The sequence below is a fragment of the Calypte anna genome, chromosome 14 (assembly GCF_003957555.1).
Source record: "Calypte anna isolate BGI_N300 chromosome 14, bCalAnn1_v1.p, whole genome shotgun sequence".
Taxonomy (NCBI): domain Eukaryota; kingdom Metazoa; phylum Chordata; class Aves; order Apodiformes; family Trochilidae; genus Calypte; species Calypte anna.
Window position 1 is genome coordinate 1,703,236 of NC_044260.1, and position 19,799 is coordinate 1,723,034.

Below are 19,799 nucleotides of genomic sequence, written 5' to 3' on the forward strand. Positions count from 1 at the left end.
AATCCCATGAGGAAGGGTTAAATCCCATAATCCCATGAGGAACCAGCAGGCTCTTTGGAAACCCTTGAGCAGAGGGAAGCCAAGATAAGGATTCTCTCTTTGGAAACCCCTGAGCAGAGGGAAGCCAAGAGAAGAGCAGATACAGGAGGGAGAAGAACAACTCAAGTCAGAAAGGCAGAGACTTTGTGAGAAGTGCCTGGGCTGACATTGAACGGTTTGTAGCAGTGTGAGAAAGGTTAAATCCCGTAAGCTATAAGTGTATGTTTGTGTCAGTTGAAAAAAAAAAATGTGTAAAAATGTGTGTAATCAGTGTTGTAAAAATGTGTGTAAAAATCCTGTAAGCTAGGGCAAACCAGGAAAGCTTTGCTGTATGACAAAGGGTTAAATCCTGTGAGAGAAAAAAAAAAAAAAGGGGGAAATGTAGAGAAACAAGATAAACCAGGTGCCTCGAGTTGCCAAAGAGTGGGTGTGAGTCCACCTGTGCCTGGTTAGGGCAGGCCCCTATTACCAGGGGCCAATAAAGGTGGGACACACACCCACAGAGAGAAGCTCACTCTGGTGTGAGGCAATGGAGAGGTCAGCAGCTCGTGGAGCCTCAGGAGTAAGAAAGGCTCCTCCTGCTACAAGTGATGGCTTTCTGGTCTAGCTTGGCCATGTTGGGGTAAAGTAGAATTTCTGACCCAATGGGTCCCATATCACTTCCTGATCAAATGAGAGGGGTTTATGTGAGGTGGATTCGAGGCTTTTCCAGTCAGACAGGAGAAATGTGTATAACAACCACTGATTCCTGAGCAACTATGAATGTTCTGGTTTGGTAGGTTGAGGGTTTGGTCTTTGCCTTTCTTATCCTTTGGTTATGCTACAATTTTTCTTTTTTTTTTTTTTTTTTTTTTTTTAAAAAGCAAAGACCTCTTAACTCTACACTTGGGTGTGCCATTTTGTTCTTTTCATCTGACCAGCATAGGTTTCTAGAGAGAAAACTTGCCAGAAAACTGTGACTGCCTTTTAGTTACATCACAGACTTCAACACAGAAAGGGTTATTGGAAAGAAAATCCCTTCCAGGTTATAATTCTTTCTCCCAGGGACCATTCCTGAGTGATAATCCAGATTTTTTTTTTTCTATTTTTTTTTTATTTTTGCCTTTTGCCATGGGAACCTGGCAGGAGATGCTCTCTCCAGGTCTGTGCAGTCTATACCTGAACCTTCACACACCTGTGCCCCTTTCCTGGTGCTCATTCCCTTCAGCTCCCCATGAGCTGTGGCACAGGACTTGGGGTTCTTGGCCATGGGAAGATTCTGGGGGCTGGTTTGAGATGAGATGTTCCATGAGTGAGCATCATCCAGAGATGAACCAGCCCTCACTGATAAGCAGCAATCCTTGCATGTGTTCTCCTTGCCTTGCTGGCCATGCTGGAGAGGTTCTGGTGGCCATGAGTTGGTAGGAACACAGCTGAAATAATTTTCATTACTTTTAAGACACTAATTAAATACAGTATGTACAGATCCCTCAAGATGACAGCCGCCCACAGAGCTAAAAACAGGAAACCCATTAACTTCATTATTTAAAAAATAAAATAAAAATCCTCCCAACTGATTCTTCTGTCATTTCAAGTTCTGCATGGAAGGAGGGCTAATTTAATGCTGCATTAGCTCACTGTTATCACCCTCCTGTTACCTAAGTAGTTTCTAATGACTACCCTGGAGAGCACTTGGAAGCTTTTAAAAGTTTTTATGCTTTTTTTTTTTCTTTTTTTTTTCTATGTGGTTTATACTTTTAAGAACAAAAGTTATTGATAACACTTTTCCAAATCTTCCAACATCAAGAACCCTTCTGTTGGCTACAGAAACACCAAGTATCACCAGCCTCTTCAGCTCTTTGACAAGTTTTTAATATGGGTGGTGGTTGGGGAAAATGGATTTGGCAGAGTTTGACTTGGAGAAACTGGTTCAGACTTTGGGCTTGTTGGTGTTTAAGGAGGGAGTGGAGGAGTGGGGTTGTGTTCCTGCCCAGGACAAGGTGCCAAAGGGGACCCTATCCTTCAGCCTTTGGCTTTTATGGCTTTGGAAAGACTCAGGTCCCTGTGGGGAAGGTGCCTGGCAAGATTTCTCTTTGTTCTGAGATGCTGTAGTGAAGGCAACCCTGAAGCTGGGGCTGCCTGGTGAGCTCTGTCCCCAGCAGAGAGGAAAAAGCAGAATATTTCAACAGGTGGTAGCTGAGACATGAAAAGCTTCTGCCTGAAAGCCAAACCCAGTTGAAACTGGTGAGCCTTTTGCCATGGGGTTTGGTGAGGCCATTGTTTCATGCTGGCAGACACCAGATTTTAATTTTCTAGAGGACACGTTAGCAAGGCACTTCAAAACAAAGCTTGTCTTAGGAGAGCTGGGGCCTTTCCTGTCCTTTGAGGAAGTTGTTGCTGTGATGAAAGTGGTCTTGGTTTGTGGAGTATTCTGGGTTTAAAAAAAATTTAGTAGGAAAAAGCAAACCTATTTATTTTTCATGGGTGGGTTTTTTTGATTTTTATTTTTTTTTCTGCTTTTTTGAGATTTATCTTTCCCAGTTGGAAGAGGGCTGAATTTGACCTGAGTAAGGCAATATGGACTTCTTAAAAGAAAAATATTGATACATCAGTACACTTATCACAGCCAAATAGAGGAGGTTGTCCAGGGAGGTAGCTGAGACCTCATCCCTGGAGATCCTCAAGGTGAGGCTGGATGAGGCTCTGAGTTGAGGATGTCCCTGTTGACTGCAGGGGGTTGGACTGGATGACCTTGAGAGGTCCCTCCCAACCCAAATAATTCTGATTCTGTGAGCATTTACCAATTTAATCTGTATTTCTGCAAGTGGGAGACGAGTCCAGGTGGCAGGGTGAAGGAGGATGCTGTGATGGGGAAGGTGACAAGGACAAGGAGTGGGTAGAGAAGCAAAGGGCACTGAATTTCCTGTTTGCATCACTCAAACCACACGTGGTGGTTGCAACAAATATCTGCAAAACTAAAAATCCTTGGTCAGAATATCCCGGAGGGATTTTCAACAGGTGTTTGAGTGCTGGCCCTGCAGTGGTTGTGCTGCTCCATTTCAGGGAGGTGGGGAGGAGGGAGGCTGAGGAGCACTTAATCCCATTCCAGGGTAAATCACTCCGGGTTGGGTATCTCCTTGCTGGGGCTGCCGGGGTGTCTGACACACAATATTCATAGGCAGACAGCTGCACTGTCCTGTGCTGCCTGCAGAGAGCTGGGAAATGCCTCTGCATTGTAGGAGCATTTGCAAAAGTCCTCTCTATAAATTGTAGGTGCAGGGTATGTGTAAACCCAAAGAGACAGCGCGGGGTTTCAGCCTGTGAAGGAGGGGAATTAATAAAAAAAATTAATTTGATTCCATGATTTCTGAGTTTGACCAGATTTTTCCTTTTTCTCTCAGAAAAACAGGGTGTTTTTTTTTAGTTAAAAATCAGAAACTTCATTCTCTTTTGGACCTGACTGTTTAATTCCAAAGGTTTTCTGTTCTGTTCTGCCTCGTGGCTTTCTCCCCAAATGTCCCTGTGAACAGCAATCTGGTTTGGGATGCAGGAAGGCAGAAGGTTCAGTGTGCAGGGCTGGGTGGCAAGGGGTTGCACTGCTTTTCCTCTCTAGCCACGGGGACAAGCTGCTGTAACCTAGCTGTTTTTTTCATCAAGTATTTGACAGTAAATAATAAAGATGAAAATTGGAAGCCTTAACGATATAATGATATATAATCTATATTCCATTAGAAATAATACCCTCTGTAGGGAGCCATAATGGGGCTGCTTTGGACTTTTCTGGAGACTGTTCATGCCAAATTGACCTTTTTTTTTTTTTTTTTTTTAACCTTACATGTTAAGCACCAGTAATGTTTTCTACAGCACATCAGATGTTGCTGCCAAGGGGCACAGTCTCTGCCGAAGGGCTCGGGGAGACGCGCGGTGCCGGCTGTCAGGGTTCCTCTTTCAAGCAGCAAATGGGGTTTGACTCTAGAGATCCCTTGCTATTGAACTATGGTTCTCAGCTGAAAATATAAACTCTTGGAGGATTTGGGTTTTATCTAATTTGGAAGAAGAAAACCATTTGCAAACCCTAAAAAGGCAAATGGGAAAGCTTTTTGGGGTTTGCGTCTTCCCCTTCTTCCCTGTTTTTCCTGCCCCCTTGGCACACCCTCCCCTCTTTTCCTCCTTCCCTGCCCCGGCAGAGACCTCTGGAAAATACCAAACTCCACGGGAGCACGTAACAAACATTTGAAACGTGTGTGGGGCAAGTGCAGCCACCATTGGCAGTTCATTTTATTTCCTTTTTTTTTTTTCTTCTCCCCCAAAACAACCACAACAACAACAACAACAACAACAAAAACCAACCCAAGCCCATGGCTCCCTCTCCGGCTGCGCGGGAGATAACAATGGGGTGCTTTGTGCTGCTCTGCAGCTGCTGAAATTTGACTAGATCCAAGTGAAGAAAACAGGAGCAGGTGGGTCAACAACGTGACCCTTTCGTTCCCAGCAGTATCAGTGTGCGCCGGGGCCGGAGGGACCGGGGTGAAGGTGAACCCCCAAATCTAAGCCAGGCAATGAGGATGTGGTGCTCGGGGCTCTGAGGATGGGAGCTGCCTTGCTGAGATGGCCCTGATGCCTTTAAATACCTTGGGGTTTATTGTCATTTCTAAAATGGGGTTCGCTCCAGAAATGCTGGAATTGGGAGATGTCTCCACACGTGGTAAATTGGGGTTGCTACAGGCAAGAGAGCTCCACTTTGTGCCAGTGCTTTGAGTCTCACATTGCTGTTGGTTTCTTGGTTTGGGTGATGCTCTGTGGCTGCTCCTAAAGTTACTGATGCCCAGTGCCTATCCACAGCCCCAAAGTGGGGGGATCATTGAATCCCCCCCCAAGGTCCCTCCAGGTCATGGGAATGACTTCCTTCATGTCTGCTTTTGTTGGGCTAGAGCTCCTAAAAGATGTCAAGAGTTGGGAATTCCTGCAGTTTGGAGGAGGGATGTGGTTCCTGGTGTGTTTGGTGGAGATGGAGGATGCAGTTGGGTTGGATTCCTTTGCCTGGCACTGCCACACCAGGAGATGCATCCCAACAACACTGTCCACTCGACAGCAAGAAGAGGAGGATAAGGATAGGGAGAAAAATCCTGTTCCTCCTTAGCTGCACAGGGCAGTTGTTCCTAAGGTCTTCTCTGACCAGGTGTGATGAATTGGTTGACACCTTTCAGTGTTTTCTGGCTTTGAGAGCCTCGGAAGTGGTGTTAGGAGGTGGCAATGCTCAAACTTCAGCAGTGTTCAGCAGACACATGGTTACAGCCTGGAACCTGTCTAAGATTGCAGGGGATTTTCAGTCTGAGGCTTTTAAGGGGCAGACATGAACAACTGGTTGGAAGTCAGCAGTTAGAAATGCAAGGTTTCTGTTGATGGATCTTGTAATCTTGCTTTCTAATATCAACTTACACTGAAGTGAACGTGATCTGCAGCAGAGCTCCCCCCTTTTACGCTTTGCCCTGGATGCAGTTGGGGTCTCGAGCGATGCATTCACCTCCTTAAAAAAGGTTTTTTTTATTATTTAGCTGTCAAATTTGAAGTGGAAACCGTGCCTCGTGTTGCTCGGGGAGTAGCATCACTTTGTTTGCACACCATGAAGCCTGGAAGAGGAATAACAGGTTCCACCAGGATGAGGCCATGCTAAGCAGGGAGTGGTGACAGCTCTGGGGGTGGCTTTGGCAGTGGGAGGGCTGCCACGGGGAAGGGGCCACGGTGAGGAGCTGCTTGGGGTGGGAGAAGGATGGATGGAGGCCAGAGAGGAGCTTCCCCGGCTGAGGACAGGGTATGTGACTGCTTGGGTGATGTGTGCTAGTACAGAAAATTGATCTGCATGACCACATTACCAGCTGTGGAGCCTCAGTCCGCCGGGAAGAGGGTTGTTAATAAATCAGAGGTTTTCCGTGCGTGTCTGCAGCTTTATTGTGTTTTTGAGCAGGAACCCTCCGTGATCTCCTCCCGAGGTCAGGAGCAGAGCACAGCACTTCATCTGCACTGGCAAATCTCCCATCACCATCCACGGGGCTGGACAGAACTGAGCCACAAGCCTGGGGAGGTTTAGGTGAAGAGTTGTGCAGCGGGGCTGGGACCGGGGTTTGTCCTTGGCTGCACTTGCAGGCAAAGCCTCTTTGGTGCTGGCTCAGCTGTCCCCATGGCCACCCCCCTTGTCAGCACTGGGTGACTTCAGAGGTTGGTCCCAACAGCTGGCAGCACTGCTTGCTCCATCCCTGAGCTGTGTCCCTGCCTGGCAGGGCTCACACTGGATTATGCTGTTGGACTCGCAGCCGTGGTGGTGGTGCTGGTGCCAGGATTCCAAGTTGGTTCTTTGGAACCAGCAGCACAGGTGCAGGCTGAGCCCCTGCTCCAAGCACATGTTGGGAAGGCTCCCTCTTGGCTTTGGGGTCACATCCACTCTGTCCCCATGTGCTTGGTGTGGGCTCCTGTAAATCATTTCACTCCAAACAGCATCAGCCGGGATGGCGCTGCCCTTTCCTGCCCCCTTCCTGCAGGGCCAGAAACACTTCCCAAGGCTTAAAAATTAAAAAATTGGAAAAGTTGCTGCCGTGTCCTGCTCGGGGGAGTGAAGGTGCAAAGGGCCAAGAATCCCTAGGGATGCCCAGGTTGTTATCTGCCTCCCTGCTCAGCCATCCCACTGCATCCTACAGATCTGCCAGGGGGAAGGACAGCGATTAACATATGAAAAAGCTGAACAACAGTGGGATGCTTGTGCAAGGCCTCTGCACCAAGGAGTTTCACTGCCCATTGCTGGGATTTGTGGCTGGGTTTAGTAACAATTAACCTTTCACATTTGGCTTCAGCCCTTGCTTTCCTGGTGCAGCTGCTTTTCTAACAAGAAACTTCATTTCTCCTCTCAGAAGCTCTGATTTTGGCAGTCGGGGTATCTGCTCTGGAAACCACAGGATGCATAGAGGGAGAATGTTGGGGGTTTTTGTTTCTTTTTTTTTTTTGAATGTTGGGTTTTTATTTTTATTTTTGATAACTTTTTGATGTCAGATAATCTGTTTGATTGCTGCATCTTGCATTTGAATACTGCATTTTGATTTAAGGGACTCAGCGCATATTAAGGGAAATAAATAAGATTGCATGCTTGCTGCTTCCAGTATTTTAGAGCTCTGAGTGACAATATCAAATCATGGCTTTTAAAAATCTTGACCTGACGTGTAGTTAGGTGTCTCAGACCTGTCTGGAAGAAATGAATGCTTTTGGGAGGTGTTTCCCTGCCTGGCTGGTGTTAGGGACCAAACTTTGGTGCCATTTAGAAAGCAGCAAAGTTCCTGGAGGGCTCTTGGGAAGGAGCATGGTTACAAGTGGCCCATGAATGCTATGTGGTCAGATTTATGTAGACATGGAGATGGGAATACCATCATCTCTGATGGCCCCCACAAGGTTGCTGAGTTTTCAGGAGTTGTCCCCACTAGCAGGCTATTTTGTGTCATTATTTTTAATTTTCTTTTAACGGCTGCAGAGTGGATTTGTATCACACAGAAATGGTTGAAAGGAAAAGGGTGTAATTAGAGGGAGGACAATGTTGGGGTGATTTGGTTTTGGCATCAGTATATTGTTACTTTAAAAGGTGGTGGAGGTTGGATTTCACCTGTCAAAACAGACCTGCTGTCTCCTGGCTCTTCCAGAAGAATAATTTCAATATTTATCCTCTCTGCTGTGCTGAAAAAAGAAAATACAAAATACAGATTTGCATGCAGTAGGTTATAGCCTGGCTTTTCCAAGGCATCTGATATCCCAGGTAACAAGTTCACTCTGTGCTTGCCAGGCTGTGCTTTGAGCTCAGCTCCACTGGTATTCAGTCCAGAGGAATTTTGCCAAATCCAGCAATGTATAAAACTGGCTTGATGGAGGATTTGGGCTTTTTTCCCTATGATTTTTCTTTACTGTTTAAGATTCGAAGCTCCTGCTTGCACGTTAATGTTGATGATGAATAAAACTTAATTACAGGCTGGAGAGTTGGGCAGAGAGAAACATGATGAAATTCAACAAGGGGAAGTGTAGAGTTTTGCATTTGGGGAAGAACAACACGATGTCCCAGTATAGGTTGGGGGCTGACCTGCTGGAGAGCAGTGTAGGTGAAAGAGACCTGGGGGTCCTGGTAGACAAGAAGATGACCATGAGCCAGCAATGTGCCCTTGTGGCCAAGAAGGCCAATGGCATCCTGGGGTGCATTAGAAAGGGTGTGGTTAGTAGGTCAAGAGAGGTTCTCCTCCCCCTCTATTCTGCATTGGTGAGGCCGCACCTGGAGTATTGTGTCCAGTTCTGGGCCCCTCAGTTCAAGAAGGACAGGGAAGTGCTTGAAAGAGTCCAGCGCAGAGCTACTAAGATGATGAAGGGAGTGGAACATCTCCCTTATGAGGAAAGGCTGAGGGAGCTGGGTCTCTTTAGTTTGGAGAAAAGGAGACTGAGGGGTGACCTCATCAATGTTTTCAAACATGTAAGGGGTGAGTGTCAGGGAGATGGAGTTAGGCTCTTCTCAGTGGTGACCAGTGATAGGACAAGGGGTAATGGGTGTAAATTGGAGCACAGGAGGTTCAAGTTGAATATCCGGAGGAATTTTTTTCCTGTAAGGGTGACAGAGCCCTGGAACAGGCTGCCCAGGGGGGTCGTGGAGTCTCCTTCACTGGAGACATTCAAAACCCGCCTGGACACGTTCCTATGCGAAGTGCTCTAGGTGGCCCTGCTCTGGCAGGGGGGGTTGGACTAGATGATCTTTCGAGGTCCCTTCCAACCCCAAGGATTCTATGATACTATGATTCTATGAATGGGATTTTAATTGTTTCCTTTTGAAGATAAAGACTGCCCCATATTGGCACAAATCCATTAAAATCAGTGGGGCTGTTGGGAGGAGCACTGGTCAGTTCTGTGCCTGGGCCATCTTGCTTGGGCACTTAAATTGCTTTTCCTTTGCTTCAGAAAAGTTTTTACCTCTTCTTTGGCTTCCCACTAATGATGTAAAGAACAAAAGTATCAGTGGGCATCTTTGGAGAAGAAGAGCACAACCCCATGCACCAAAAGTTGATTCACAACCTTCCCAGTGGAGCTGAATTCTCAGTGTGTGATGTGTTTCAGATCTCTGAAAGGATAACTTACAGCTCTTGGACAAGAATGATAATTTTTTTTTTTTTTTTCTCTTTTTTCTCACATGTGGACACTACAGGATGGGAATCACAGCTGCTGGAAACGGGATTCCTGGGGATATTCCTCTGCCCCCTCTGGACCCTCTCCTGCCTGCCCCAGCACACTCCTCCTTCCCCCATCGTCATCTGGGCCTTTCGGTGGCTGATTTTCAGGATCATGTTGGGAGCAGTAAGTGGGATTTTGGGTTTTTTTTTATTTGTTTCAGATGATGGCAAAAAGAGGATCTTGTCCTAGCAGAAAGCCTTCCCCTGCTCCAGCAGTCCTCTGGTGGGGGAATTTTTTGGGGTTACAGGGAAGGAGCAGGTAGCAGGGGACATTTGGGGCTCTGGTTGGCAGTGTCTTTCAGTTTATGGTTGGTGTTTATTTTAAGGAGGACAAACATATATAAGAATATCTGCACTGGTAGGTTGGTGCTGCTCTTGTGATTGGCTCTTGGAGAGGAAGAGAAGTGAAGTTTGAGACTTGAGCATTGATAAGTTGCTTGGGAATCCAGTGGGTACTTCCCAGGAGCTTTACCCTCAGTTATTTTCCCTTTGCTTGTGCTTCACCAAAATGTCATTCTCTGCTCTGGGTTTTCAAAGAGAACAATTGGTGCCTCGCTGTCCCAGTGCCAGTGGAAATCCCCAAGTACCTTGTAAAAGAATCCATCAGGAACTGACAAATCATTGTTCAAGTAAAGGTGTGGCAGGGCTGTAATCCTGTCACCTGGATCTGCATTTTGGCCATTTCAAAATCTCCCCATAATTTAAGCTCAGGCTCATCATGGGGGTTGGACTAGATGATCTTTCGAGGTCCCTTCCAACCCCTAACTTTCTGTGATCACTGAAAAAAGAGATTGCAAAGGGACTGGAGGTTTGTGGGTGCAGTGACACAGTGCTGCTCGCATTAGTGACAGCCATGGGGGTGACTCGAGGGGTCTCAGTCCCTGCAGGACCCTTGGGTGCTGTTTCCAGAGGAGCTGAGAGTGTTCCCTGGCTTTGGTGGATTAGGACCCATAAGGTGAGATGAGGTTAATCCTCTGAGCTGGTGAAGTCCAGGATGCAAGTTGCCCTAAATGCATGTTGGGCTTTGCTTTGACTTTAGGGCTTGGGGCTGGGTTTTTGGGGTTTATTGGAGTGGGCTTTTTCTCGGGGTGTGTTTTTGCTCAGGAACTTCATAGTGAATGTATTGTCAGGGCCATTTATCACTGCTGAAGTTGGAAAATGGCAGCAAAGCCCCCTTGGTCCCTGGTGGATGGAGGCTGATTCCTGTGATCTCAGCTTCTGAAATATTTCTTCTCAGTCTAATGCTGATTATAGGAAGGACCAAACAGCCCTTGACAACAAGTGGAGGGAAACACAACTCATTTTCTTCACAAGTTTGTACCCTGCTTTCCTTTTAAAATGGGAGTCTGACTCTGTCCCTGCTAATGTGTAATATATAATCTGAATTATGGGACAGGCTGGCTATAAAAGCCAAGTGTGCTCCCCAAACATCTTTGTTACTGTTATCTCTGTGCTGCTTCTGGGTTTTATCTGGAGAGCCATAACTCTCCTGTTATTTTAGGGAGAGCCTCTGCAGAGGAGATGCTTCCCCTCCAGTCCCTTGTCTGTCTGGGCTACTGATATATAAGTAACAGGCATGGGAGAGGAAAACATGGAAAGGTCATTAAATAGGGATCTATGCAAGCAAGTGGAAATTGATGATTGATGGGATCTTTAATGTTTGGGGGCCCAAACACGTGTACATTTCCTTCTCAGCTGGGTAATGATGCTTGCAGGCACCAGGGCTGGAGTTTAATGTGTGAAACCAAAGCATCCTCCAGGAGCCCAGGGCCACCTGCTCCCAGGCCAGCTTTGATTTCTCCCCTAATGGGGGCAGAGCTGAAGTGTGTGCACAAATGTGGCCTGAAGGAAGATTTTTCCCCAAGGGGGGGATTGGCAGTCTTTATGTTTTGGGCAGAAAGAAAGTTTGACTTTTCCCCCATGGTTCTTTGGGGGCTCCTCTTCTGGCTGCTTGGGGTAAGGTTGTCCTTGGACAACATCATCCTCCAAGCAAATGGCATTCTCTCTTGTCAGCTTGGTGACAAGAGAAATATTTCTGGGTGAGCAGTGCCCTGTGAGGGTTTGAAACACACCTTAGATGAGCATCTTCTTTCTCCTTTGCTCTGCTCCCATTGAAGCCTCCAGGTTCCTGCCTGGAGCTCTCCATTTCTTCAGCCCATTCCTATATCACAGGGGTAGATTTTTTGTCAGCTCCTTTTTTGGGGGAACTTAGAACTCTAAAAACCAGAGACTTTGCTCTGGAGCACTAGGAATTCCTACCCAACCATGTGCTGATGGGCCCACCCCAGCCCCTCTTGTACCAGGCTGTGAAGGAGCAGAAATTCAAGCCCTGTAGCTGCTCAAAACAAACCAAACCTGACTGTAAAGAGGCTGTTGCCATCCATCTCCCCAGAGCACATCAAACTGGGCTTTTTGAGGGGAGCCCCAGCCTATAAAAGGTACAATAATCCTGGCTGGGTGCTGGGGGGAGGTGAGGAGCACAGGCAGGCTTTGCTTCTGGGGTTTGATTGGCAGCAAGTGCTGGGCTGAGCTCAAATATTGCTGACTTTTTAAAAGGGGTAATTATGTGATTCAATCTATATGTTTGATGTTCCTAATGATCCATTAGTGCGGGATGTAAAGAGGGATGCTTCTGAGGAACATGCAGAGGCAACAGAATAGCAGTCCCTTTGTGTGAGCCAGCAGCTTGTTAGGAAATAAGTGATGCAAACAGACATTTATGGGGCTGATTTTCCCCAGAAGTGCTGGATTACTTGATGTCTCTGTCATTTTGCTTGCCACTCTCTCTCACTTGGATTTCTTGAAGCCTGGAAGTTGCAAAGCCTTGGTTTGTGTTTCCCTGAGAATCCAGAGGTGGGTAAGCAAAGGGCTCAGCCCAGCAGGTTAACCAGGGATGTTAACCAAACCATGGTAACCTGGCAAAGGGAGCAGCCCATGCTGGCAGGAAGGGGATTTCCTCAGCCAGGTTACCTGATGGTAACTTTGGGGGAGAAATTCAAGTTGAATTACTATGGTTGGGTTCCTGTGCAGTGCTAAAACCCCATTAAGCAATTGTTAATCCGATCCCTTTTTAGGTTTTGTTTGGTTTTGGTGTTCAAAAGGCTTGAAAGTAGATGCTAACTCTGTCCTGTTCACATATTTATGTATTTACCTGCTGCAGGCAAAAAACATGTGCTGGGGGAGTCCAAATATCTGCCCTCCTTGGGCTGGGGACAGACTGGGGGGAGCTGTGGGCTGCTGAATTGCTGCCACTGGGATGCTGAAACTTTGGAGGAGCTCTTTGGATCCTGAAAGTCATTAGTGATTGCATCCCTAAATACCAGAAGCCCACAGGTGCTGTTTCTTCCTTAGCTGAGTGTCCTGGAAACGTTGGGTAGGGACTGGCTCAGAAATGTGAGAATTTGGGTTTTGTCAACACCTGTGCTGGTAACCATGGTAACCCTGATAAAACTGAGTGACTGAAAAAACAGGTGTTGAGGGAGAGAAGTAGATGAAGTGGTTTCAGTAGATTTTTAGGAAGAATCCAAGGCAAGGCTCAGCCTTTTGAGCCCCTTGAAGCCAGCAGGGTGGGTGGGTGGGTGGTGGGTGTCCAGGGCATCTCCTGCTTTCTGTGCTGGGGATTTGTGTTGTACCAGCTGTGACACCCCCTGTCTGGCTGGTGCTGTGATGCCACCCTGTGCTGCCTCTTGGCATGCATCAAGCTGGATCTAGACTTGTAAAGGCTGATGCTTGTGACCAGGGACAGGACTTTGGTGATTTCCCCACTTCTTATTCCCAGGGCTCACCTCTGTCACCTCTGCTTGTTACACAAAGCCCTTCCAGTCTCCCACCAGAGGGTTGTTTTTTTTTCAAGGGGCTGTTTCCCCACTGTCAGCACACCTTTCTGTCCCTAAAGCAGAGTAAACTGGGTGTGTTGTGAATTTAATGCTGTGAGTGGCACTGCCTGTGCCAGCTGGAGCTGGGGAAGTAAGGGCAGGACAGGTCAAAAAGCAAGGCAAGCAGTGAAAACCCTTATAAAAACCACCCTGTTGCTGGGGACAGAAGATGGGACTTAAGGACAGAGATGGGGAAATGGGTCCAGAACTGAGCCAGGAGAGAAACTGGGACAGCTACAAGCAGAGCAGGAGTGAGGACATGGGAGCCCTGAGCACAGCAAAGGATGCTGCCTGCTGAGCCCCTCCTCACTCGGGCAGGTTTGTTGAGCCTAAGGCTGCCAAAATCATTCATGGCCAGGTTCAGACCTGCCCAGCTCCACACCAAGAGCTGTCCTTGCACTGTTACACCTTTGGCTTAACTGGGAGAGCAGTCACTAGCAGGCAGCAGGAGGTGCAAAGTGGATTTTATGGATGTGTGCAGCGGCGTTCGCCCAGGTGCCATCTCTCCCTCTCCGTGTTATTCCAGGTTTGGAGACACCCAAAGTATGTGTATAGATTTTTAACAAGTGTATACCATGCACAGCATGGATTGCTGCTGCAGGAGAAATTCAGGGAGCAGGTTGTGCAGGGGGAGCCTGCCTGGATGTGGAGCTGCTGCTGCTTCACTGCAGCTCCCAGCGGCTGCTGCCGTGCAGTTGGCACTTGGAGGGCTGGTGCTAAATGCAGCATGGAAATGTCATTATCCATTTACAGCTGGTGTTCCCCCTGCAAAACACGAGGCACATAAAGCACCTTTAAGTCAGGTTGGGCTCGAGGACAACGAGAAGCAAGAGCTGAGAGTCATTTTGCTTGCACCCCAGCAAGCGTGGGTGCTCGCTGCTTGCACGTGGCTGTGATGCTGTTGGGTGTTCGGGGTCCCTTTGGGAGCACCCAGCAGTGATGGTGTGCTTCAATTATTGTGGTTTTTTTCATCACGCCTATTTAAAAGTGTCTCCTGTGCCTCTTAGCTTTTCTTTTTGTGGGACATGAATGTGTTAGAGCGATGGGCTGGGCTGTTAACACAGATCCCACCTTGATGCACACTCTGAGCAAGGGAGGTATCTGTGAGAAGGTCTGTCAGAAATGGTCATCAAGAAGGTTAAATGCTTTGAGATTCCCACTCTTGTTCCTGCAAGCCTGTTTCATGGCAGCATACACTCATATATTTATATATATATATACTTACATATATGTGAGGCTGTGGACACAGCTTGTTTGGCCTGTTAATGGAGGGGTTGTTAATTAATTCATCCATGGTTCTAAATAAGCATTTTGTTTTGCATCAGGATGGGTTTGCAGTGCCCTGTTAGCAGAGAACTAGCAGCACTGCAGAGATGCTCAGGTAGGTAATGTTGGTGATGGGATGTTCTGCACAAAGAATTCCCTCGACTGGAGATGGAGTGGGGAGGAGAGAGGGAATCGGGTGCCAGGGGTGTAACAGCACGTTGGGAAACTGGAAGAAAAATTAAGGTGGAGCTGTGTCTTGCACAGGGTCAGAGACATATGGAACAAGTTACCAGGGAAGGTGGCGGGAGCAAAGAGTCTAAGTGAGTCTGAGACATCTTGATTAGTTTCTGGAGGAAAGGATTGAAGAGTAGAGTGAAAAAGCAGAGAAAGGGGATTTAAAGCACGTTACCACTTTAATTTAAAAGTGCCCAAAGCAAGGAAATTCAGATTCCAAGCTGCCAACCTCTCAGTGGCTGCTGCAGGTGTCGGGGCTGGGGGGACCCAGCAGGGGCTGGGGGCAGATGGGTCCCTGCAGGTTCTGCTCCTCTGCTTAAGCCCAAGCTCGTGTTTGCCTGAAGAATTAGATCCTTTAATATGTTATTAAATAACATAATTGTATTTATAATAGAGGTGAGGTTTTATATAATACTTGAGCAATTATCTGGTATCTGTGCAGTGTCCTTGACTTTTTCCTTGTGCCTTGCCCTCTTGCAGGGCTCCTGCTCGCAGGCTGGTGGCCCCCAGGAGCCCGGGGTCACCCTGGGGAGGAGGGGGTTTCTTCCCCCCTTTATCTACAGGGATTGGAGATCCCTTCACAAGGGGAATTCAGGGAAGCTCAGGTGCATCTGTGCAAGTTGGTTGTAATTTGGGAGTTGGTGGTTCCTTCCCTTGGTTTACTTTTTGTAAAGAAATTTTTTTTTCTTTTTTTTTTCCCCCCTGTTTTTTGGATTTCCTTTCCTCAATTACAGACTGACCCCCTCCTACCCTGTCCCCCCTCCCAGATCAGAGCTCTGAATCTCCAAGCTGTTCAAGTCCATCCTTGGAAGAAGCTGCTGCAGGACAGAGGAGTCCTGGAGCATTTTTTGGCAGGCAGAGAGTTAGGAAGTAATTTAAATCCTCTGGCATTTCAAGTCTACACAAAAGATACATTTCCTCTTTTACAGGAGGAAAAAAGATCATGTAAAGTGGTAGTCTTGAGAAAGAAATAGTGCAGAAAGATTTATAATAATTAGCAATAAATTTTCCCACTAAATTCTCATCGTTGTTTCCCAGTCAGTGTTGCCCATCTTTCACACAGAGATGTGTTTGCACAGGGAAAGGCTCAGTTATTTCCAGATTACTTGTATCTCATTAGATATTTAATCTCTTTAAAAAACATTTTTAAATTTTCTTTACTGTTGGAAAAAACCAAAACGTGTTTCTTTTAACAAACTGCAGTGACTTATTTTAGCAACCAGCGGGTCATGTGAAACTCTTTGTTTTTCTTGTTTTGGTTTTGCTTGGATTCTGTGAAAAGTGTCATAATGTGGGTGGCATTTTAAAGGTTACTGGAAAGGGTGGGGATGTGATTAGCTAATAAGGGGAGATGAACTTTCTGGCAAAAATAATGAAGACTTTGAAGCAAACAGAATCTGGATGCCTGTAGTAAAATCGCATTAGATGTAATGAAATCAAAGCTGGAATGGAAGCGAGCTCGGTAAATACAAAAAAAGAAGAAGAATCAAACGGATGTAGTTGTCATCTCGGTGACAAGCGTGCCCCTGATCCTGGGCATTATGGCTCTGAAATGGAGAATAATTATTCTAATTTGTTTTATTACATTAGCGTGGGTAGGAGGGAAGAAAGGGAGCTTTCTTTTATGGCTTTCTCATTATTCAGAGGCGAGCGCGGCGGGGCCAGGCTCCCGACTCCCGCGCCGGAGCTTCATGGGAATTTTTGGAAAATGATGTCTGCAATGTTCTGACCTTTGCCGTCCCAGCTGCAGCCCTCCTCCTCTCTGCAGGGATCCCACACTTGACTCCTTAGCAACCTCCTTTGTGCCTCTGATCTCTCTCCATTTGTCTAGTAATAGCCCTTGGCAGGAGGACTTGTTGTTGCTTCGGTGGCAGTAAAAAAGCAGGGAGCCTCTAATGCCAAGTACTTTTCCAAATCCCTTTCACCCACTCCTTGCAGAGCTGTCTTCAAAGTCAGTCAGATGCTGGTGCAGCCAGGGTGGCTTCTCAAAGGGGCTTTTTGAGAGCCTGGGCTTGAAAAAACATCCCCAAATCAAACGGGAGGAAAATCAACGCCGATGACTTCTCTGTCGGCAAAGTGGTTTCCAGCCCTTGGTGTTGCGGTTGTGTTTTGGGGTGACTCCGGTTTAGGTTTGGTGCCCTTGTGAACATCTCCATTCTGCTGCTGCTTCTGCAGGTGGGCCGTGTCCTGCAGGGTGCCGGGCAGGTTGGGTTTGTTCACCTGAAGTTGGATTTGGAGAGAATCTGGAGCCTTCTCTGGTAACTGATGTTGGACAAGAACTCAAGTTCTCCCGATGGTGGGGAAGTCTCATCCTCTTGGCTTGAATCTGAACAGAGCTGACTGAGGGCTCTGAAATGATGTGCAAGGTAGAGAAGAAAGCTGTTTAACCATCAGTGTCACCCGCTGAACATCAGACTGTCATTCTTTGGCTAAGGCAGAGGTGTTCCTGCTCGTTATTTCCTCTCCTTGCATGGAAGAAGCAGAAGAGATGTGAATTACCAGCTGCTCGTTTAATGAGAGGTTTATATGAACATCAGGTACAGCTCTTCTTAAAGCCTTTACTTTGCTCCTGTCAGAGCTGTAGGAAGAAGGTTCCCAAAAACCCTAATCCCTGTGTCACATCTTCCCTGGGTGACATTTCAAAGAGAAAGGATTAAGGGATCCCTGTGTGGTGCAGGTGATGCAGATCCCCCTCCTGCACTACATAGCTTCAAGCCTCCAGCAGGTCCTGGAGATGGGGTTTTATCTGGTTTGGGGAGATCTGGCCCAAATCCAGCCTGTGCCACCAGCGTGGCTCATGGCAAGCCCTATGCCAGCACATTCTGTGGATTTGGGCTCAGAAATGATGCGGATATTTAAATGGTTTCCATAGCCATGACGTGAGCCTTGAGGCAGAGGAGGACCAGAGGAAATGTATTGGGTGCTTGAGGTGCCTTGGGGGAAAAAATGGCAAAAAAAAGAATGTTGTGGGGTTCAGAGGCAGCTCTGAAGGTCCAGCAGAAGCACTGCAGGGTGGCACCCATCGTGCACCTTCCCCTGGTGAACTCAGCATTTGAGCACGATGCTCATCACTGAGCCTGGAATAAAATCCAGAGGTTTTTTCCAGCTGTGTCCTTGGCAATGCAGGCAAAAGCTGGAGCAGGCTGGGGGACCTGGTACAGGAAAGCAGGAAAACTGAAAGAGCTTTAGTACCTTAGTACTTGGGCAGCTGAGTGCCTGAAGTGAAGGCCCCAGTTGGGTTTTTCTCTGGGAGTGTTTCACATCCATATTATGGGAAAAAGGAACAGTTTAGGATGGCCTGTCATTGAGGTTGGTTGTTTGGGGTTTTTTTTTTGGTTGGTTGGTCTTTCTGTTGGTTGGATTTTTTTTATTATTATTTTTTTAATTTCTCACACATCTCTTGTCTTGTGGGGTCACAGAAAGAAGGTCTTTACACTGACTACATGTGTAAGGCTGGTGCCCCATACCCCACCCTTCTCTCCAGCACTGGTATCAATGGGGGTTTTGCAGACATAGCTTGAGTCACCAGCCTTTTTCTCAGCTTCCCGTGCTATTGGCCTGTCTGTACCATTTTTATTTTTTTTTTCAGAATTAATTTTGGGCTGAAAAAGTCTCAAAGAGTGCTTTGTTCCTCCTTGACACTCACTCCAGGGAAAAAAAAAAAAAAAAAAAAACCCGTGGAAAATCTGACATCTGCATTGTAGAGAAAAATCAATAGATAGGGAGGAATATAATTATCCCCCACTCCTGAAAGAATTTTAAAGATATTTTTTGTAACAGTGACTCATATCAGCTTAGAGTTTGAATGACATTTTAATTATTTAGGGGGGGGTTGCCTTGCCTTTTTTTTTTTTTTTTTTTTTTTTAATTTGGATCACCAAAGTTACAGCAACCCAAGAGGGGTACAGTTGGGCAGAGCAACCTGTGCTGGGTGAAGAGGAAGGATCTGGTGTCTTGGAGCTGATGGCTCAGGGTTGCTCAGGGTGCTGGGGTACCCCTGGCTCCAGCAATCCTGTTTGTTGGCATCAAGGAAATAAGGGAAGAGTTTTCTTTTCTTTGGAGGTGTTTTGCTCCTTATGGAAAAATGGAGTTATCTGTGAGGGTGCATCCCTGGTGGCTCTTGAAGGGATGCTTGTGCCTGGGCTTGTATTTTTGGGGAGGGTGAGGGGTAAATGTGGGGCTAGGGGAGGTGATGATGGGGGAGAGGGAGCAAAGGAAGCTTCGTGCATTTTTTTGGCCATAAGCAGGTTTAATTAGGATGGGATCAGGTAATTAGGCAATTAAAAGGAGAATGCAAGAGAAAAAGAGGTCTGAAGTAAAGCTGGAGGGCAAAGATGTTGCTAGGGCTCATCTGTGTAAGGCAGAGGTGGAATGAGAGATGGTTTTAGGAGATCTGATGGAGCTGGAGGTGCCACTGGGAACCTCAGGGACCTTCCTATGGGGATGCTCCACCTCATCTCCATTGGGGTGGCTGAGCTGTACCCAGCTGGGATGGTGGCCTGGGATTATGCAGGACCTTTTAGGGAGGAGATTGGAGATGGATTTCTGTGGTTCTCACTGTCCGTGATGGCTCTGACACAGACATGGTGGAAGGGCTTCTCTCCACCTCTCCTGGGATGGATGCAAGTGAGTCCCAGGCTCTGAGCCTTCTGCACACCCAGAAGGTTTGGGGCAGGTCCTGGGCATCCAGGGAGGGGTTGGCTTACAGAGCCTCTCCCAGTGGTAAGAGAGATCAAGAGCTCAGTTTTCTGCTTAATCTTGATGGCAGGAGCTAGGGATGAGACAACTCCAAGGAACAGTGCCCAGATGTTCTCTTCTCACCAAACAAAAAAAACCACAGTAGAAAAGTAAGGACCTGTTCTCTGCACACATTCATCCTCTCTGTGTTTTGAGAGGGTGCCACGGTGTAAATTCAGATTTTAGGACCCTAAACCTGAAGAGGGAGGTGTCTCAGGACACAGCTGGAGGCTGCACCACTCTTATCCCTCTTGGGTTCTGCTTTCCACTCCTGGTACTTTCCTTGTGTGCCATGGCCTTTGGTTTGGGATCCCTGCCACCATTTAATAAAACTCCCAAAATGCAAGTTGGTAAACTTCCTCTCCATGGTTTCATTTCCCCTGCAATCCTTTTTGTTGGCTACTCCTCCAGGGATGGAGACAGAGAAGGG

The 19,799-nt window shown here is 47.1% G+C and overlaps 2 protein-coding genes across 2 annotated transcripts in view; one reads left to right on the plus strand and one right to left on the minus strand.

Moving 5' to 3' along the window:
- SSTR5 (somatostatin receptor 5) overlaps positions 1-19,799 on the minus strand; it is a 591,623-nt gene that overhangs the window by 197,155 nt on the left and 374,669 nt on the right. The gene's annotated exons all lie outside the window — the stretch shown is intronic.
- The window catches only part of LMF1 (lipase maturation factor 1), a 182,692-nt gene that overhangs the window by 45,014 nt on the left and 117,879 nt on the right, over positions 1-19,799 (plus strand). The window contains exon 4 of the mRNA XM_008490427.2: positions 9,233-9,381. Coding sequence (XP_008488649.2) covers positions 9,233-9,381 — 149 coding nt within the window. The remainder of the gene's footprint in view (positions 1-9,232; positions 9,382-19,799) is intronic.